Source organism: Dermacentor variabilis, chromosome 4, assembly GCF_050947875.1.
Source record: "Dermacentor variabilis isolate Ectoservices chromosome 4, ASM5094787v1, whole genome shotgun sequence".
Classification (NCBI taxonomy): Eukaryota; Metazoa; Arthropoda; class Arachnida; order Ixodida; family Ixodidae; genus Dermacentor; species Dermacentor variabilis.
The window spans coordinates 169,009,876-169,028,128 of record NC_134571.1 but is presented as its reverse complement, the minus strand read 5'-3'; the positions used below and the strand labels follow the sequence as shown (position 1 = coordinate 169,028,128).

At 46.3% G+C, this 18,253-nt stretch overlaps 1 protein-coding gene across 2 annotated transcripts in view; it reads right to left on the bottom strand.

Annotated features, from left to right (window-relative positions):
• Window positions 1–18,253, bottom strand: part of LOC142578059 (uncharacterized) — an 85,526-nt gene that overhangs the window by 30,232 nt on the left and 37,041 nt on the right. Inside the window, exons 3-5 of one of the 2 annotated variants that reach the window (XM_075687475.1) lie at window positions 15,587–15,666; window positions 14,612–14,627; window positions 7,290–7,422 (exon numbers count right to left, since the gene is read on the bottom strand). In XM_075687475.1, the coding sequence (XP_075543590.1) occupies window positions 7,290–7,422; window positions 14,612–14,627; window positions 15,587–15,666 (229 nt within the window). The remainder of the gene's footprint in view (window positions 1–7,289; window positions 7,423–14,611; window positions 14,628–15,586; window positions 15,667–18,253) is intronic. The other variant, XM_075687476.1, reaches the window with a different exon arrangement.

Here is an 18,253-nt window from a genome sequence, read left to right as displayed (position 1 = left end):
AACTCACGAGGCCCCGAAACGATGCACTGCCCGTGAAGCACAAGATGACGCATCACATCACCACCACCGGCACACCTGTCACCGTTCGGCCATGGAGGATCGCTAGACGGAGGTTGGAAATCACCCGCTGCGAGTTCGAACACATGCTTCAGCTCGGCGCTATTCGTCCTTCCTCCAGCAATTGGTCTTCACTTCGTATGGTTCCAAAGCAGGACAGTGGCGACTCGCAGCCTCGTGATGAATACCGAGCTTTGAGTGCCGTCACTACTTCGAATCAAGAGCCCCTTCCCGACATACACGACTTCGGCGCTCGTCTCGCAGGAACCAAAACATACAACAAGATCAATTTGACGAGCGCGCACCAGCAATTCGCTGTAAAACCCAGCGACACTCTGAAGATAGGAGTCACTACTCTATTTGGGATATTTTAGTTTATCCGTATGTCTTACGGTTTGAATAATTCGGCACATGCTTTTCAAAGGTTCATGAACGAGGTAACGCGTCGACTCCCGTTCATTTTCTGTATCTTAACGACATTCTCGTTGCGCGTCACACAGACGAAGAGCGCGAAGAGCACCTTCGTCTCCTTTTTGAGTGACTGGATGAACACGGCGTGGTCCTAAAGCCTCAGAATATGTATTTTCGGAGTTGAATCCCTGGAGTTTCTCGGCCATCGCATTTAACCCCAAGGCACCAAGTCACTGTAATCACGGGTGCGGGCCAACGAGGACTTCTCCTCTCCAACCTCCTTCCGAAAATTGCACGAGTTTCTGGGGCTCATAAATTTCCTCAGGCACTTCATACCATCCGATGCTCAACTTGTTCAGCAGCTTACTGACCTGCTGCGTCGCGACTCCAAAAACCGCCTACCTTCCACTGGTCCTTGGAGCACGGACACTCCTTCCAGGAAGTCAAACTGCGGTTGACGACTGCAGTGTGCTGATGCATCCGCTGCCCGACGCGCCAACTTGCCTTATGGTAGATGCGTCGACCTCGGCAGTGGGTGCAATACTACAGCAGCACGATGGCACAGAATGCAGGCCGCTGGACTTCTTCTCAAAGCGCCTGAAACCTACAGAAGCTCGCTATAGCACCTTCGGGAAGGAGGTGTTGGTCATCTATTGCGCTGTGAAGTATTTACGTTCTTTTCTTGAAGCCTGTAGTTTTTACATTCTGACTGACAAGAAGGCGTTAACCTTCGTTTTAAAGAACAGTTCGTCGTACTTCAAGAAGATCTTCTGCGGCTTTCTTTTATTTCCGAATTTTCCAGAGACATCCGCCACATCTCTGGGACCGAAATTAGGCAGCTGGCGCACTGTCGCGGATCGGCAGTGTGCCTGCTGGCCCTGCGGATTTTCAAGCTAGTGTGAGCGTGCGCAATCGTCATGCCAGCAGCCACTGGGTGAACGCTGCCGTAATTCTGCTACAGAACCGATTGAGAGTGTGACGATGTATCTTCGAGCTAGGCTTCGTCGTTCGTGCGTCCAACCACGCGGCGTGTCGCTCGCATCTATAGAGATATTCTGAACCTCCGGGCACGGACCGCACATGCACAACATTGAGCGCGCTTCGAGTGTCCATATGGTTGCTACAGCATTAAAATGGAAACAACCGTTCGAGAAAATTCTCCGACAAGCCGTACTAAATTTTTGCTTTTTCTGCAGCGCCAGACAGTTGAATCACCTATATTTAGTTTTCTCGTAGCAATAACAGTGCTACGAATTCTGTCCCATCATCCCATGGCCCAAGTTGTATGACGGGCACCAGTAACAAAAGACCTCTTGTAATTACTTTTAATGTTCTTTCGACATAAAAATGCGGCAGTATAGTGAACAGCTCGAACATCGGTTGAAGATGTCAAGTTCTGTATCCGACTGAACGTTTAATTACACATTCGCCAATTCGCCATTTTGGTGCCGTTCTCGTGAGGTTGTATCCTCACTCAAGATGGTTGATAGACTGTAGGACCGATCTGGCTACTTCCAAATGCATTCCATGCAGTCAATTAATGTCTCAGCGACGTGCGGTGCGCAGTTTTCTACAACGACCTCTTCCACTGCTCATGTCCTCTCTTCTTTGCGACTTTGAAATGTGACCTCAGTCCTCTCTGCATCTGCTGGTTGATGAACATCCAAATGTGTGCATGACCTTATAGACAAAACAGCACATGACAACTTTTACAGGGGTGCGATCGGAGATGGTTGTTCGGCGCGTTCATTCGGGTACCGGCGCGCGCTATTGGCCTACTCCGCGCCGACATCGCCAGCCGTGGGGCGCGGCCACGTTTTTGGTCACGTCAAAATGGCGACACGCTCCTGTCAATCATCGTCCCACCGAGCATTTCGTCTGCTAGGCGCCGAACCTGACGAAAGCCGGGAAGTTTGGAACGATCATACGGCTTCGCATGGCGCGTCTGGTGGATTGGATTGGATCCAACAGGCGGCTGCGGCAGGGCACGTTTGCATCCAATCCATAGTTTAATTCGAGAAAATGGCGCTTCCGTTGGGAACTTAGGTTGTTGCGCTGGCATTTCTAGAGGAAGGAGGAGAGCGGGCGGCGGTGCGAAACGCGTTTGAAGAAATGGCAGAAAGTGAATTCCGGCGTCGTTTTTGTTTCTCGAAACAAATAATTCGTTGGTTGTACAAAGAAATCGACCCCATCATCGGTGCCAGCGAGCCACTGGAACGTTGTCGCTGAGTCTTGAAAAGAGCGCCACTCTTCCCGTCGTTTTTTTTTTCCTTTTTTCTTCTCGCTGTGCGCGACACCACCTAGGGACGACGCAAAGAAACTAATAGTTATAAATTGCAGTAGTCACACGTACTACTATTTGAAAACGTGTTTGGGCTTGAAAAGAAAAAATACATGTTTTTAATAAAGATTTCGTACATTTGGAAGACAAGAAACATTTGGTTTTGTAGTATACTGTCTGCAAGCAGACGACAAACGACGGAAGTAAACTTCCGGGAAGGTCACCGCTTCCTGATTGGCTGCTCTCTCCGCCCCGCTGTCACAAATTTTGCATACTGCAACTTTGTAACGCTGAAGCAACTGAACAGAACGCGTATCGAACAAAATATCTCCGGTCGCGCCCCAAATGAACAAACGGAGATCGCTGGCCACTAGCACCGTGCCAGCATCGCGAAAACCACCAGCGGTCGTCTCAAACTCGTGTGCTCAAGTGTGCCACTTTGTAATAAGCAGCCCAATAGTAGTAGTAGTATAAGACTTTTATTCAGCCAAAAATTACAGGCCGAGCATATCGACCGCCTGGGTGGCCAGTCGACGCTGTTCTTCTTCACCTTCAGCGCCAAGCCAGTCGAGCCAGGTGGTGATGGAAAGTGAAGGGGGAGGATAGGAACTTGATTGCTGAGCAGCCGGACAGTATAATAGGCAATGGGATAGGTCTGCATAAGTAGAGGGGCAGTTGGGACAGGAGGGGTCGGAGCGATAGCGATAGAGAAAGAGGCGGGAAGGGGTTACCAGTGCATTCATTTGGATGTGCCGCAGAAGGCGAGCCTCCGGCACAGTGAGTGATGGATGAGGGGGAGGGTAGAGGCGCTTGTCGAGACGGAGCTGGAGGTAAACTTCCTTGATAGTGCGGCGCAGGGAGAGTCCAATAAAGACACCATAAGTTATTTCGGTTCCTAGAGCTCACAGTTATCTCGGCATTGCAAGAGGGCACAGGTGCTCTTAAGCGTGGCAGCTGCTACAGGCTTATGATGGTTTTTAGCGACCGTTTTGTAACGCTGTGGCGATCTGTAGTCGCCTATAGCCTGTTTGAGCCAATCAAGTTTGACTATATTTATTAAACTCTACCATTCACTCATCTCTTCTTGATATTTTACTGCAATAGCAATTATATGGAAACTTTATATGCACTTCCCACGTCGTTGTCGCGTCGCCATAATATTCCGTATAAAATCCAAGTGCGATAACATCGTCGCCGCGCGCCGTACTCTGTACGTGCGAGTGAAAGCAAGTGAGGGTGAGCGAGGGCGAGCTGATCGCGCAAGGAAGGAAAGCGGAGAGTAAGCGCACCATCTTTCATGGAGCACAAGGCACCGGGGGAGGGGAGGGGGGTTCTACTCCGGCGGCGGCTGCGTATGGCGCGGACGCGCGGGGCCTATCATGAAAGCGATCTCCAATGGCGAGAGAGTGCGCCGAGTGCTGATAGCTTCGTGTGCGCTGTGTTCTCGCCGCTTAGTTCCCGTTAAAGCGCGAGGCAAGCACGAAGGTCACTTAGTTCCTGCGTTTTGACAGCGAGTGTGCCCGGTCATCGAGTGAGATGCGCTCAAGTTTGCATGCGCGTGATACCACACTTGTTAATTTAGTTAGTAAGCCAATGTTTATAAAATTACACAGCAGATAAAATACTATCATTACTTCGTTTACCTGTCTACTTGTTTGCTATCGCAATCGGTGCATGCCTTGTCGGGCGAAACTGTGACTTCATTTCTTTACTTCAATAAATATATATCTCTAGTTTGCGAAGTTACGTCTGCCTGTAAAATCCCCGCTCCATCTCGCCCTGTTTTTTTCTACCCATATTCTAAATATCTCTTGTTTACTTAAATTGCTCGCCAGTTAACGCCCTCATTAGTTTGAAAGCCAGCGCCTCTGAAAAGTGCATTTTCCCTTCTTTCCTGACAGGGTTAATATTTTAGCATTCCAGTGCAATGCGCCCCCCCCCTCCACTCCCCCCGTAGTAGACTCCTAATTTGTTCTGCAGCATATAAATGCCTCCTCTTTTCCCATTTGCATGTCCCTGCATCTTTTTATCCTATGACAATGAGCTTAGCCCTCAAAAAGCAAGAAACCGGCTATGGTGTTACTTGAAAAAACAATCCCGCAATAAGTTTCTATGACACCGCTTCTTTCCACTTCGAAGCTTGAACTGGTTTGTCTTAAAAGCCGTGTCGGCGCGTTTGTCTCCTCCCCTAACGAAGTTCTCAATTCTTATCATCACGTTCACTATATAGCGAAGGAATACAAAACAGCTAGTGCTCACTGATGTAGGCAACGTTCTCCCTCCCACAGAAACTAGGGGATCGAACTTGTGCTCCTCTGGCAATGTAACGCTGCCGCGTGGACGCGGTACCTACCGAGTTATCGCGTACTTGTCATGATTGGCCGGTAGGGCAGGGGCGGTGTTAGATTTGTTCGAGGTTTCGGGAGCGCTGTAGCCTGTACTCAATCACAGAAATCGTTTGCAGATCTGTGCAAGCTGCAGGACGCCTTAGCCAATAGAAAGGTCGAATGCCCGTCGAGATGTGTTCATCATCTCCGCATTGTCTGCACAGCCGCGGCTGAATTCGCGGTATACGACGTGCATGTGCGAAGGTCCCGATTTGGCACATATCACTAACGTATTTTGTACCAAACAAAACAAAACTCTCTTAGACTGTCAATAATCAGACAGTTACGCCCGGAACAACATTAGGCTGCGCAAGGATGTTGTTTTTGTACGTCTCGTACATTCGGCGGAACTGCAAATGACTTGTGAGACGGAGTCAAGGCATACGCATCGCAGGTTATAGAAGCTAATATATAAACAGACGAAGACAATTTTATGTGCATGGCAAAGTGCCTATGAAGTGGTAAGTTCAGGAGTATAATCTGAAGCAGTGTTCAAGTGTCGCACTGCTGCGACTGCTGGCTGCTGCTGTTGCTGCTTTGCCGAGTGGGTCATATTTAAAATAAAATTGAATCACGTGCCCTATGATGTGGTCGAACATCGGCACCCCAGCAGAGCAGTCCGACGCTATAACCATTAGGCAGCAATCGTTTTTTTTTCTCCTTTATTGCAGCTTTTATGTATTATGTACATTAGACCACAATGGCAACTACATTTTTATCGCTGCCAGCGCTGGCAAGCTCTTCGGGAGGATCGCCGCATGTGTCACAATGCGTAGCATGGGTGCGGGAGTGTCCAAGAACGTGCGACGGTTTCCTTCACGGTAAAGATGCAGTAAGGAAATGAAACGTTTTTAGCATTTGATTAACTGCTTCACATAATGTTAACTTAAAGATTTCAAGATGCGCTTTGGTTCGGAAAAGTTTGTCTTGAAGTTGCGGTCAATCCAGGAGGCGAACGCGGTGGCATTGATGATGAAGCATCCCGAAAAATCGCTTCACTGCCTTTATTCAGTTTTCTTTATCGCTGAACATAAGGCCAACACTTCATGCTAGAAATAGCACGGTATATACACTAATTAAGACTTGACGCTACCGGAGACATACAACGGTTCCTGTGGTTGTGCCCTAAATTCTAAGATGAAAGAGACGCTCTCCGGGAGAACCTGCAGAAAAGTACATTCCGCATGCGCTCATGCAACACCTTCTGTTCCCCGAAGGATCAGTTATAGCCTGCAAAGAAACTGGACGTCTCCTTATTGCATGCGTGAGAAAGTCTGGTTTGATAAACGTCTGGTGAAACGTCGTAGTGATATTGAAAGAGACACTCGTGTGAAGCACTTGCTGGCCTTGATTGCCAGGCTAGATCCACCTGTTGCTACAACCCACCACCCCCACATGGCTTAATGCAAAACGTTTGAACACAGTGATCCACAGAGTATAGGGCCAAATAATGCGTGGCTTTCTTGTAACTTGATGCTAAAAGCAGCAAATATTTTGCTTTATTCTTCGCCCACTAGAGTTAGCCAATGGTGAACACTTGAAAACTTGTGAATACAGGTATTTATTTATTTATTTATTTATTTATTTATTTTACGTACTTTCAAGGCCCGAAGGCGTTACAGAAAGGAGTGGAGTCAAAACAAGAAGTAATGCAGTAAAAATACAAACAAAAAGTACTAACAAAAAATATTAACAACAGCCATTCTGAACAGCGGTCTTGAAGTTGGTAGAGTCGGTGATGAGTGCGATTGGTGCGGGAAGGCGATTGCAGTCCGTGCTTGTCCTAGGGATGAATGAGTCCCTGTACCGGCTCGTACGGCACAATGGCACCCCGGTTTTAAGGCTTTGGTAAGTGCGGGCCGAAATATAAGACGGAGGGGCAAGAAGGGTTTCTTTTAAAAAGGGGTTCAAGTTAAAAACTTTGTGAAAAAGGGAGAGACGGGAATATTTTCGGCGTGACGAAAGATCAGGTAAGTTAAGAGATTGATTCATTGAAGAGATACTTGCATAGCGAGAATAATTGCATAAGGCAAAGCGTGCACCGCGGTTTTGAATACTTCATTTCAACATATTCATTGATGTGGCAAACGCTTCATGGTCTAGATAGGTCAAATGCGTTTCTTAAGTAGTGGTAACAAAGACAAATCTCTTACTCATTGTAGCTGTAGTGGCGGCGCGTCCAGTACTCGTAAGTTCCATCAAGGCCCCAAGATTTCCAGCCGTACCTGACGGTTCGGTTGAGGTATGACTCAGTTGTTGCGGTAAGGTTTACCATTTCGCTGGCACCTAGAGAAAGATTTGCTGTTTTCAGCATGCCTAAGGTTTACGACCTCATAACAAGCATTTTGCGCCCACTGTATTGAATGTACATTCACATACATAGGTACACGCACGTAATGCAAATAAAATGTCCGTTGAAATAAATCAAAGAAGTGCATTTGGTGGATGCTGCAAGACGCTCTGCATTATTTAATTGTATGAGGTTGCTTTTGGTGCATAAATTAGTCCCCACAGAGCCAAAAACACGCGAAAGCAAACAACTTTCGTGGACACTACAAGCACTGAACACTGGGTTTCAAGATTGGTGCGAAAGCCCCAAATCTCATAAGCAACGGTACTGCAAGGCACCTCCTACAGACCCTCTCGCGCTAATTGCAAGGTGACGACAACACAATTGAACCACACCACACTGTCAGTGAACTTTTCCTGTGTACTGGAAAAGTATGATACGACGAAGCTGGGAAACTCCTGCAAGAACGAGCAAATTGTCTTGCTTGGCATCGACTGCACCGACTTTGATTAGGTTTATTGCATTAAAAAAATTGCCGTGGTTGGAAATAGAGTCTTATATACGACAGCACTTTGTTTAAGAAAACTACTGAAAATTGCAAAGTGAAACAAGAAAAGAAAAGAACCAGCAAACATACGTCACGCACGGTAACACTCACATAACAAAATTGAGAGATATTCCACTTTGTGAAGGTGGAGGACCAGTGCAGCTCAATATATGGTTAAAAATATGTTGCTAATAAATAGGTTGATTGAAACTAAAAGACACATACACCAGCAAATTTTGTTTTTTTCTTTCAAGATTTTTCTTGTTTTGCAAAATTCCATGCTCAATGCTTTTTTTTTTTGTTTTTAACCTTTCCTTTATAATTTGGTCCCGAAGGTGACCATCGCTTTATGATCGCTGTGATACACGGGCAGTGGCCCTGCGGTGACATTGGAAAGGTTCTTGGCCATTGTGAAGTCTATACACAGTCGATGACGCGTCATGGGCACACTGATGCTTATGTAACGTTGAATGCCTAACCTTTCCAGGAGAAACGCCACGAACTACTTTCCATCTGGCCGAGACACGTCTATGTTGAAATAACCCACGATTACGATGGGAGTCGATAGGGGTGAGACAACCAAAGGTGTCAACCATAAAGTTCTACATGTCTGTCTCGGATGTGCCGGGACGACCTTAGAGTGTTGTGACAACGGCTTCGTCCTGAGTCTGCACGGCACTCACGTCGGCACACTCCGTGGCAACGACCTCGTCAGTAGTCAGTGAGACATAGGGCGTAAAGGGCCACGCCGTCACTTTGGCGCCAACGCGATAGCGCATCCGCTTGGCGCTTGCGGCAGGATCTTCGTCCGTATTTCGTGCTGCCCGTTCTTCAGCCGTCCTCACCGCACGCGGCCTACCCATTGCACATGTGGAAGGGAACTGAGGTAGGGTTACGTCGTTGGCATGCGGAGCGCATGGCGTAAAATGGCAATCCATAGGGAACAGTGTCTATTCCGGTTTTACTTTCTTTATTAGGATTTTTTTATCACAAGGATATTCGATACGCTACCGCATAGTTGCGCAAAACCTGCCACCACTCTCTTTTGTGTCAACGGCGGTGCGCGGCAGCTGCTATCCATCACCCCGTTCTGACAAATGGAGCGTTAGACGCACCTGCTGCGCCCCGGCAATGCAAATGCTGTCATCCATCACCCATTGTGATACTTCTCGCAATGAAACGCAGCTGGCCGATACCCGTCGATAAGCTTTTGCTTTATGCTTTAGCTCTTTTAGCCCCGCGGTAGCCGCCATATTTTTTGCCTACGCACACAAAATGGCGGAACCTAGCGTCCAACAGCTCCGCTGTCAAAACGGAATATTTGTAAATGGACTTATTTGACGCAGCTTTGGAATAGACTTCTTTCTTTTTTTGAGTACAGCTTTTGCAAACACTCATAAACATTGTAACCATTTGACATAAGGTGCAAACACACACACGCATTTGTCCTTCAGATGCTCCAAAAGAGGCAGGTTGGACAACTGCGATGTATTTTAATGTGCAAAGGCACGGAAACGTCCACATTGTACTCCATTTGTTTAAGTACATAAATTATTTTCGCAATTTACGTAATTTATTGAGATTTTGACTGAAAATGCTGCATCAAGCATTTCCTAGCATTATGATTTCTCTACAGATATACACTATATTAAATTCACATTGGTTTGGCGTAAGAAGTGCATGTCCCCGTTCACGTTTATTTGATTAGGAAAATTGGAGTCGGCAGCGAATAAAGCCAACATTTAGAGCACGTGTAGAGATGACCTAACTACACTGTTTTTTGAGCTTGGAGATGCACGGCAAACATGATCGTTTACATGAGGCCATGACATCACGACATCACGAAGCCATTTTTGTTGTCATATGCCCTCGCACTCTCCATACCAGGTGACTGTGATGTGAGACTGGATCGAATAATAGCGTGAGAGACAGGACGGACAGAAGGAAATGGCCGAAGCGCTGCCTTCTTCTGTCTGCCCCGTCTCTTGCGCTACAATGCGGTTTAACTTCATATTGTACCAACCAGTTTAAGTTAGCATTCCTATGTGAGCTTAGGCGTCAAAAAGTCTGAGATGAAAGGCTAAGGACGGGCGGATATCGTGACTATATGACTTTCAACTAAATACATGCACGGAGGGCAGCTGTGACGAAACTAGGCGAAACAATGGAGTCGCGGTTCAAGCCTCTACGCCAAGATACAAGGTGCGTTTCTGGGTGATCACTCTACAGTTGATGTTAGGTGTGTTCACATGCAAGTTTTGACGCGTCGCCCTTTAACAAAAAAAGGGGCCATGAACCACCACCGTTCGAGCTTGGTAAAAAAACACATTTCGCTTATACAGTACGCTGCTATGAATATCTGCACCATATTTTCCCATCGTGTGCGACGCGTCGACCTCACAAGCGGAGCGCAAAGTTTCCTTGTCATGGAACGCGCTCTTTTCAAACAGAGGCTTTCTCCGCACCCTGTTCGCGGCTGCTAGCGCTGCCACTCGACGTCGTCAGGAAGATTATCATACTGCGCTGCCACTGAACCATATTTTAGAGCGCAGCTCTTTGGCGTCCGTTCCTGGGTTTCGCGTCGGCGTCGTCGTCGGCCTCGTAACCAGCTCCGCCCCCCTTTCATCCCCCCAGCGCTAGCAGCGATCGACTGATACCGCTGGATGCCGCTGACGCCGCTAGAGAGTCAAGATAACGTGACTGCATAGAACACCGTCGCCGCCATGCAGAAAGAGGAGGAAAGGGTCCCCCCCCCCCTGTTCTTGTGTGGCGGATAGGGTGCTCTTCAGTTGCCGACGCGCCGGTTATTCGTTGTCCCTGAAACCAACTCCGCAGCTGGGGTTGACTCACTGTCGGCGTCAGCGGCATCAGTCAGTCGCTGCTATCTCTTCCCTCCTCCCTTTATCGTGTTGTCCGCTTGCTGCGCGCGCTTCTGCCCCCATCGTTTGCCGCTGGGTGTACACGCCGCCCCCCTCCCCCCTCTTCCTGCGAGTCTCCGGTTGTCAAAGCGCCGGCTCGAACTTAATTCCTTTCTTCGCTCCTCCTCCAATGCAACCCCTGTGCGGTGGCAATCAGAGAGCCAGATCGGTGGCGGCAGATCTGTATATGTGCACCGCCCGAGCCGAAATTGCCGCTGCCGTTCGCCCTGTGCGGTGGCAATCAGAGAGCCAGATCGGTGGCGGCTTGACATAAAGACAAACAGCAATTTCCTAACACTTATGCGGGAGAACATCCCGTTCCTCTCGCTCGTAACGCGTCCCACGGCTGTGACAACCTCGCGAGGCACTTGTATACATCTCGTCTTTGAGAATCAAGCATTGGTGTACCAAGTCGAACATATATCAGTCTATTTCTCCGACCACAAAGCTTCCTTCATGACTGTCAAGAACTGTTAGTGGAGTCTTTGTTAAAGGAATACGTGTGAAAAATAAAAAAAAATTCTGTGATAGCGCATACATGTGTTGCTAGATTTCTTTGCCTCAATCTATCGAAAAGGTGAAACAGCTTATTTGCTGCGCTCAAATTTCGCATTAGGAAGTAACGTAATCGTCGGCAATTTTTTTCATAAAGCAATCGGTATGTTGGGATCTGTGCGCTTGTTCCTATTTTTGCTCTATATAGTAATTGACGCAGTTAACTAAAGAAGCTGAAATTAGCGAAAGTGAGCCTTCCTGCGAGCAACTAGCGCGAGACCCAGATTCACTCGCCCAGCTGCGAGCAGCAGCAGAAGCCGTCGACAAAATGCCACGAAAACGTGGTTCGCGGAGATCCAGGCGCAAGAGTAGCACAAAAAGCGCGTACTCGTTACGCTGCGCAAAGTGCTGCGGAACGTGAAAGTAGACGTCTTTGAAAACTCAAAGCTGAACGACGCCATGTGGCAGCCGTGTTAGACGTAAAGTGCGCTGAGCAGTATAACCGCAGGCGACAAAATCGACGCGCGGCAGCCATGACAGGTGAGTGCATGTGTGTTTAGGGGGGGGGGAGGGGGGGCACGCGTTCAGTATCACATGCACAGAGAGAAGAAAAAAATACTAAAGAAAAGCGTCCCTTGTGATTAAATAGAGGCCTAAACACAAGTGCAATGCCAAAACTTGCGTGCGCATTTGCGCAGTGATCTGCCAAAGCTTTGCTGAACACCGATACTCACAGATGCGGGACACTCACTATAATTTTCTTTAAAGGTATCTCGGGGCCTCACGCAGTCCTAACTGTGGATGCCGATGTTGTGAGCTGATGGTTATGCACTCGGAGAAGTGCCTGGCAAAACCAACGAATATGACGCAGTGTTCTTCATCATGGAACATTCGGCTTGTCTTTTACGGGTGCTCTGATGGTGCGTGCTACATTCGTTTGGTCGAAGTTTAGTGCATGGGTCAAATTCGCCCGGTTGTTTGGGAGCGCCGTGCTACAGATCAGATACTCGGAGGTGCTATGACCTTCAACCCGGTAACCTGACCGAGATCTCGCGGAGTTTGTGCTGCCACGCTGGCTCCCGTTGTTTTTGTTGTTATCATGAAGGCGGTAGCGGACGTGTATTTAGGTCACTATGCATCTTGCTTGTTTACAGCAAAAGAAACACGGATGGGTTTCCACTGTTGCATCTGACTGCTCAGGCAAGCGCCTGAAAATTTCACACATGTACTCTTTCTCTAGCTTTTATCGAGGCTGGGCTCCACGTCGTTGCAATCAGAGGCAGATCACTCGTCTTCGGAGTCTGTGATATAAAGCTTAAGTTGTTTCTTTCCCTCTAAACTGGTGACGCAGGCACGTGGTGTCGACGAAATTACCTTCGCCTTCCAGCTCATATGCAACATTTCGCTCCTCCTAACGTTCAACCTACTTTATGTCCCTTCGCTTCGACGCGCATTCCCTTTTCTCCAGGCTGTTGCCCATCAGAATACACAACGCATAGCAACCCTAAAAGATTTGTATACCGCTTTCGCACTAAAGATACCATTCTTACACTTCGCCATCACTTCCCGCCTCCTCTTACTGTCTCTCCAAGTACAAAACAATTTTATGCGTAGCAATATTAAGGAGATATTATTGGATGAAGATTGCACTTGAACTGAAGCTCATAAGACGACATTTAGCAGTGTTCTTTAGTATATTATACCATTTTATTCTGACTTTAGCGAGGATAGCGTTTGGGAGATGAGGAGGCATCTTCTCGAGGACAATAATGATCTTTCGTTAGAAGTTCGCAAGAAAGGTGGCCATTTTCATACGGCTGAACCAAATTTAATAAAGTGAGTCGTGTTTCTATACAAACGTACATTCTACAGGCTAAAGAAAGAAAATTTTCAAATTTGTGCCCAGAAGCTTTCAAGATTATTTCCAAAAGTTTCAACAAAAGTGAAGCATGCAGGAAGTATACAGCACCTTATCTCTGCCAGGCACGAATAAAAGACGAACATTGAATAAACGTCACATGTAGAATTGTCTGAAGCAAACAAATGTGATGTGTTACTTTCCAGTTTCCTCCAATAACTATACTGTTTAATCCTGCTTATATTGGTCCCACTTATAAACATACAGGCACTACACAAAGCAATGCATACAATTTCAGTTCTGCACGCGTTGGAGGCCGCCATCAATTCTTGTATATAAAGTTGTGATAATATTTGTTGCCACTGAGTTAAAAATAACGTAATCATGACGCTCCATTTTTTTTTACTGAGAGCATACTGAGAATATCATAGCTGCTCCCTGCAATCAGTAATATTTAACATATGCGACGCAATCCTCACGAAATTAAGTGCCATGAACGCCAAGCGAAAGGAATAACTTGCGTTGACGTACTTGCTCGTATATACGAGTTCCCGAGGCAGAGCGAACTCTTAATGCTGGTTACTGGAAGTTGTATTGGTACAAGACATTGGTATCTAATGTTATACGGCAAAAATTGCATTCAGTAGCATTATTGCCTGCTGTGCGTTCTCTTTTTTCTGTTCGAATCAATGGCTCGCAGCAAGCAAATGTCCCGTTGCATATATAAGAACTGTAGAATATTGGCACCCATATTTTGTCACATAAAAAAGTATGTCACAGATACTCCCTTCAATTTAACCAGAATCGTACCAAAAGCAAGAGGAGCAAAGAGTATACAATTGTCTGAGCGTCAGAAGAAGAGTAAATGCTAGCATGCAACATTGCTTTCATGTTCAGCACTATGCGATAAATGTAACAGTAGACAAGGCAGAGAACGTTGAAAAAGAAACCACACTTTCCTGTGTAATGCGTTAATAATCATCACAGCGATCACAATAAACATTGTCATCACGGCCTGCAAAATTATAACGTTCGCTAGTGGTTGCCCTTGAAGATAGCGACCACAAATTGCCGTTCACATAAACGTTTACAGCAACAAGCGCAGTATTTGAAAGCAATGAAGGACACGTCATTTATTGTTACCAAGTCATCGTTAAGTACCTTGTGCAAGTGTTGCTGATTTATTGTGGCTGTGGCGATCAGGTTCCTTGGAAGTTAATATGGCAGCAGCTGAAAATTTGCTTACAGCTGAAGTAAAATGTAAATCAGAAGTGTACCGCATCGTCGATGTTCTTATAGTGAGATATGTTTTCATTAGTGAAATTAAGAAGCCTTTAGCAAAATAAGGCGCAACAATTGCAGCTTACCTTGTCGTGCGGTAGCCTGTAAATGTTAGGGAATCGTACTTATTAGTTTAAATTTCTACATAGACGCTTACTTATTCTATACGAATAGTTTAAAAATAATATAGGAAGTTTGGCCACAAGAGTTCATTTTTACTAGAAAGTTAACTTTTCATCGGGCATTTGTTGCTACGGCCATGAAACGCACCGTTCGCTCTTAAAGCCATCATGATTGTTCAGCTTCTCTTACAGTTTTAAACTTTAGATTTAGTCATTCAATGTGCAAGGTTAATGGCCAACCGGTAATAGGCGATCCGAGAGCTAAATGGCCAGCAAAGTTACATCATTGTCGTACTGAAGCACCGCGCTTATGGCCTGGCTCTATGGCTTGATAACTCTATTAGAACAAGATTATGACAGCGCAGTGAGTGGTATAAACATGCACATTTTGGAACAAAGCATTCTGCGTCATGATATTTGCGCGCGCATCGGCTTGTCCAAATGGCCTGGTCTGCATCACGTGTCTTCCATAACAATTAGAAATAGGAGCGCAAGCTTCGTGCACAACAAAAGCTCTCTGCCAATTTCTCAGTATGCTGACAGATTCTGTGAATAACAGTGTGCACTTTTTGGTTTGTGATAGAAAACACTCAAAATTATAAAACTAGTTCTGAAGGTTGGGCTCGTTGGTTATTCACGACTATAGGCACAGCGCAAAGTAGGGGACTTGTATGTGCGTCTTCTGTGCGTCCTGTCTACTTTGCGCCGTGTTTATAGCTATGAAACTAAGTTTTTTTATATACGCAAAGTAACAGTTTTTCTGTTTAGCATGAGTAAGGAGCGTGAAGGCTTTTCCGAAATATTTTCCTGAAGCAGTCGTAAGGTTGGCGTTACATTAGGTAAAAGTAAAGCTTCAGCTTAACGTGCCTATGTGCCGGTCACTTGTAAAAACCATTGCTATTTTACTTCCACTAAAGAGAGTGCAATATAGCTCCTTACGAGGAATAAAAGCAGTCCAATGGAAGACTTCACCAGCATTCTGTTATCTGTGACGGTCTCTGCAACGGAGAAGCATTCAACTAGAACCACATTGGAGTTATTCTAGCGCTGCTGTAATTGCAGATTACAGCAGACAATTAGACGAAGCAAAAGTTGTGGACAACATATTCAGAGCGAATAAGCATGCATAAGCGGCATAGATAAGGTATGCATCCTGATAGAATCGCTCAAGTTTCCAGTTCAGCGATAACGCAGGCCTGAAGAGGAGTAATATCCCTGTTACACGGGCGACCTTAACCGCGGTTAACGTAACCGCGGTTATCATTAAACGCGGTTAGCGCCGCTACACGGCAGGCTAAACTGCTCTTAGGGCGCTAATCGCGGTGGACCGCTAACCAAGCTTGGCGACCTCGGTTTAGTATAACCGACATTATGGAAGCGGGCAAAATGGCGGACGGTACTTCTCCTGAGTTCAGCGCTGGCGCTTACCAGATATCTTCCAAAAAGCGTATCATTTGGCCTGAAGCGAAAACTGAGGCATTGATACGCATTGGGAAGATAATCTGGCCGCTCTGCGCTGAAGTAGTCGAAAGGCGCGCTTCTAGACAGAGATGACACCTACGCTCAACGCCAGTGTTCCCGCCGGCGAAGGACCATACTCGACGAAGCAAGTGCGCCTGAAGCTCGACAACATCCACAAATTTTATGTTATCGGTAAGTCAATACTGGGAAAGACACCGGACAGAGGAACAAATTATTCAAAATGAAGCCTGGACGGAAGAGATCACGTGACGCGTCACCAGACGATTAACCGTGATCGGGATTCAGGATAGCCCGTATAACTCTGGCGGACTACGGTTCACGTTAACCACGGTTCAGCGAGTTAACCACGGTTAAGTTTAACCGCAGTTAAGCTTCCCGTGTAACTAGGGTATAATGCAGCTATAATAGTCGACTCATTTGAATGTCGTAAGGCATAAACGATATTGAAAGTACGAATAAATCTTGTTTGGTTTGGAAGAATTATGACAAAAATAATGCAGACGTCAACCAAGATGATTAAAAACATGTCGCTTCGGCCCAACAAGGGAGCCTTGTCCACATCGAAAGAAAAACAAGAAGGGCACGCCACGAAATTACATGTGATGGATCCCATGTGCTGGAGAGCTCCGCTCTCACCGAGTTTCTGGTCACCTACTTTGCCATACAGCACAGCGGTGAGATTACAGTAGCTCACGGTTCGATTGGACACATTTCTGAAAATTTCCCTCCAAATAATTCTCTTTGGCCAACAAGGACAAAAAAAAACAACTACCGTTTTCTTGAGCAGCCTAACTAGTATAGAGTACAGGTATTAATAGTCTTTGATCTTCTCTATAGTGTAGTGTATTATTTACTCTTATATACGAGCACGATAGCATGCCAATGAACCAGGCAAGCAATACCAGAAGAGGAGCAGGCCATGGGTGCGTGTTGAACGCTAGAGGCGCCAGAGATCGATTAGCGGGGCATGTCGAATAGCAAAGCCGGTGCGTCATCCCGGTCCAAGAGACTTTGCAGTGACCTCCCACTACCGCGACCCTGTGACTAGGCAATCCACATGGTTCGCCCACTGTAAGGTGCCTAGTGTAGCAGAATTGCTTTGCTCTGGCCAGTCTTTGGGACCGAGGGCTGCCCCAGGTGCCTGCTGGAGAGAATTTGCCAGGTAGACGCGGGTAGCGTTTGATCAACGTACTGCACAAGTGATTAATTAGCTTGCATGCGGCAACACTAACAGGATGGCACCGACACTTCGATTCTTCTTCCTCCAGAGCACCACAGCTCTCATCGACATTTCGCCATTGCAATAAGAGACCGCGTTTAAGTATTTTCGAGGCCGCTTACTGGTAAATTTAATAGTTTCTTCCATGAATTGTTTGAATATTTTTCTTCGGAACCTTTTGTTTGCATCAAGATAATGTGCGTATCTTAGTTTCTCTATTCATACCATGATCGCTTGTATGAGATAAGCATTGGCCGCGGTAAGTAACTGTTGAGTAGTCGTTCTCACCTCGCAACGCCAAAACAATGGGCGGGCTTTCTAAGTATCACAGTAAAGCAAATAAAAATTGCTAATACACCTCATATCAATCAGTTTGGTATAAATAATTTTCAGAGCTATGGTCAAGAGACTATGATGTTTTCCATCAGCTAATGGCTTTTCCCTGCATTTTCCCCGAGATTTCCTTGCTTTATTTATTTCGTTCTTTCAGCTGTTTTACGCACAAATAATGCAGACATACAAGGTTATTGGCAAGCTACTAATCTGCATTGTAAGATCTCAAGAAGGTAAACTGAGAGAGCTTTGAAAACATCCGGCAATGCGATCGTACGCTTGGAGAAGATCAAGAAGGCAATGACGAATGACCATTTGTGAGAGTGCAACCTGCCTACTCATAAGTATATTGCAAAACTGCTCACCAGTTTAGAGGTGGCGGGTCTAGGCATGTTTGGTAGGTCTAGGCATGTAACTATAATTACTTATTCAAATGGTGCTTGTAGTGATGAGATTGTGGCGTTGCTTTTGATGAACAGGGCTAGGTACATTATATAAAGCAGCTTTCAGGACAGTGAATAATCAAGTATAGACAATGCGGAAAATGAAATGTCAAGTTGCAGGACCCATCA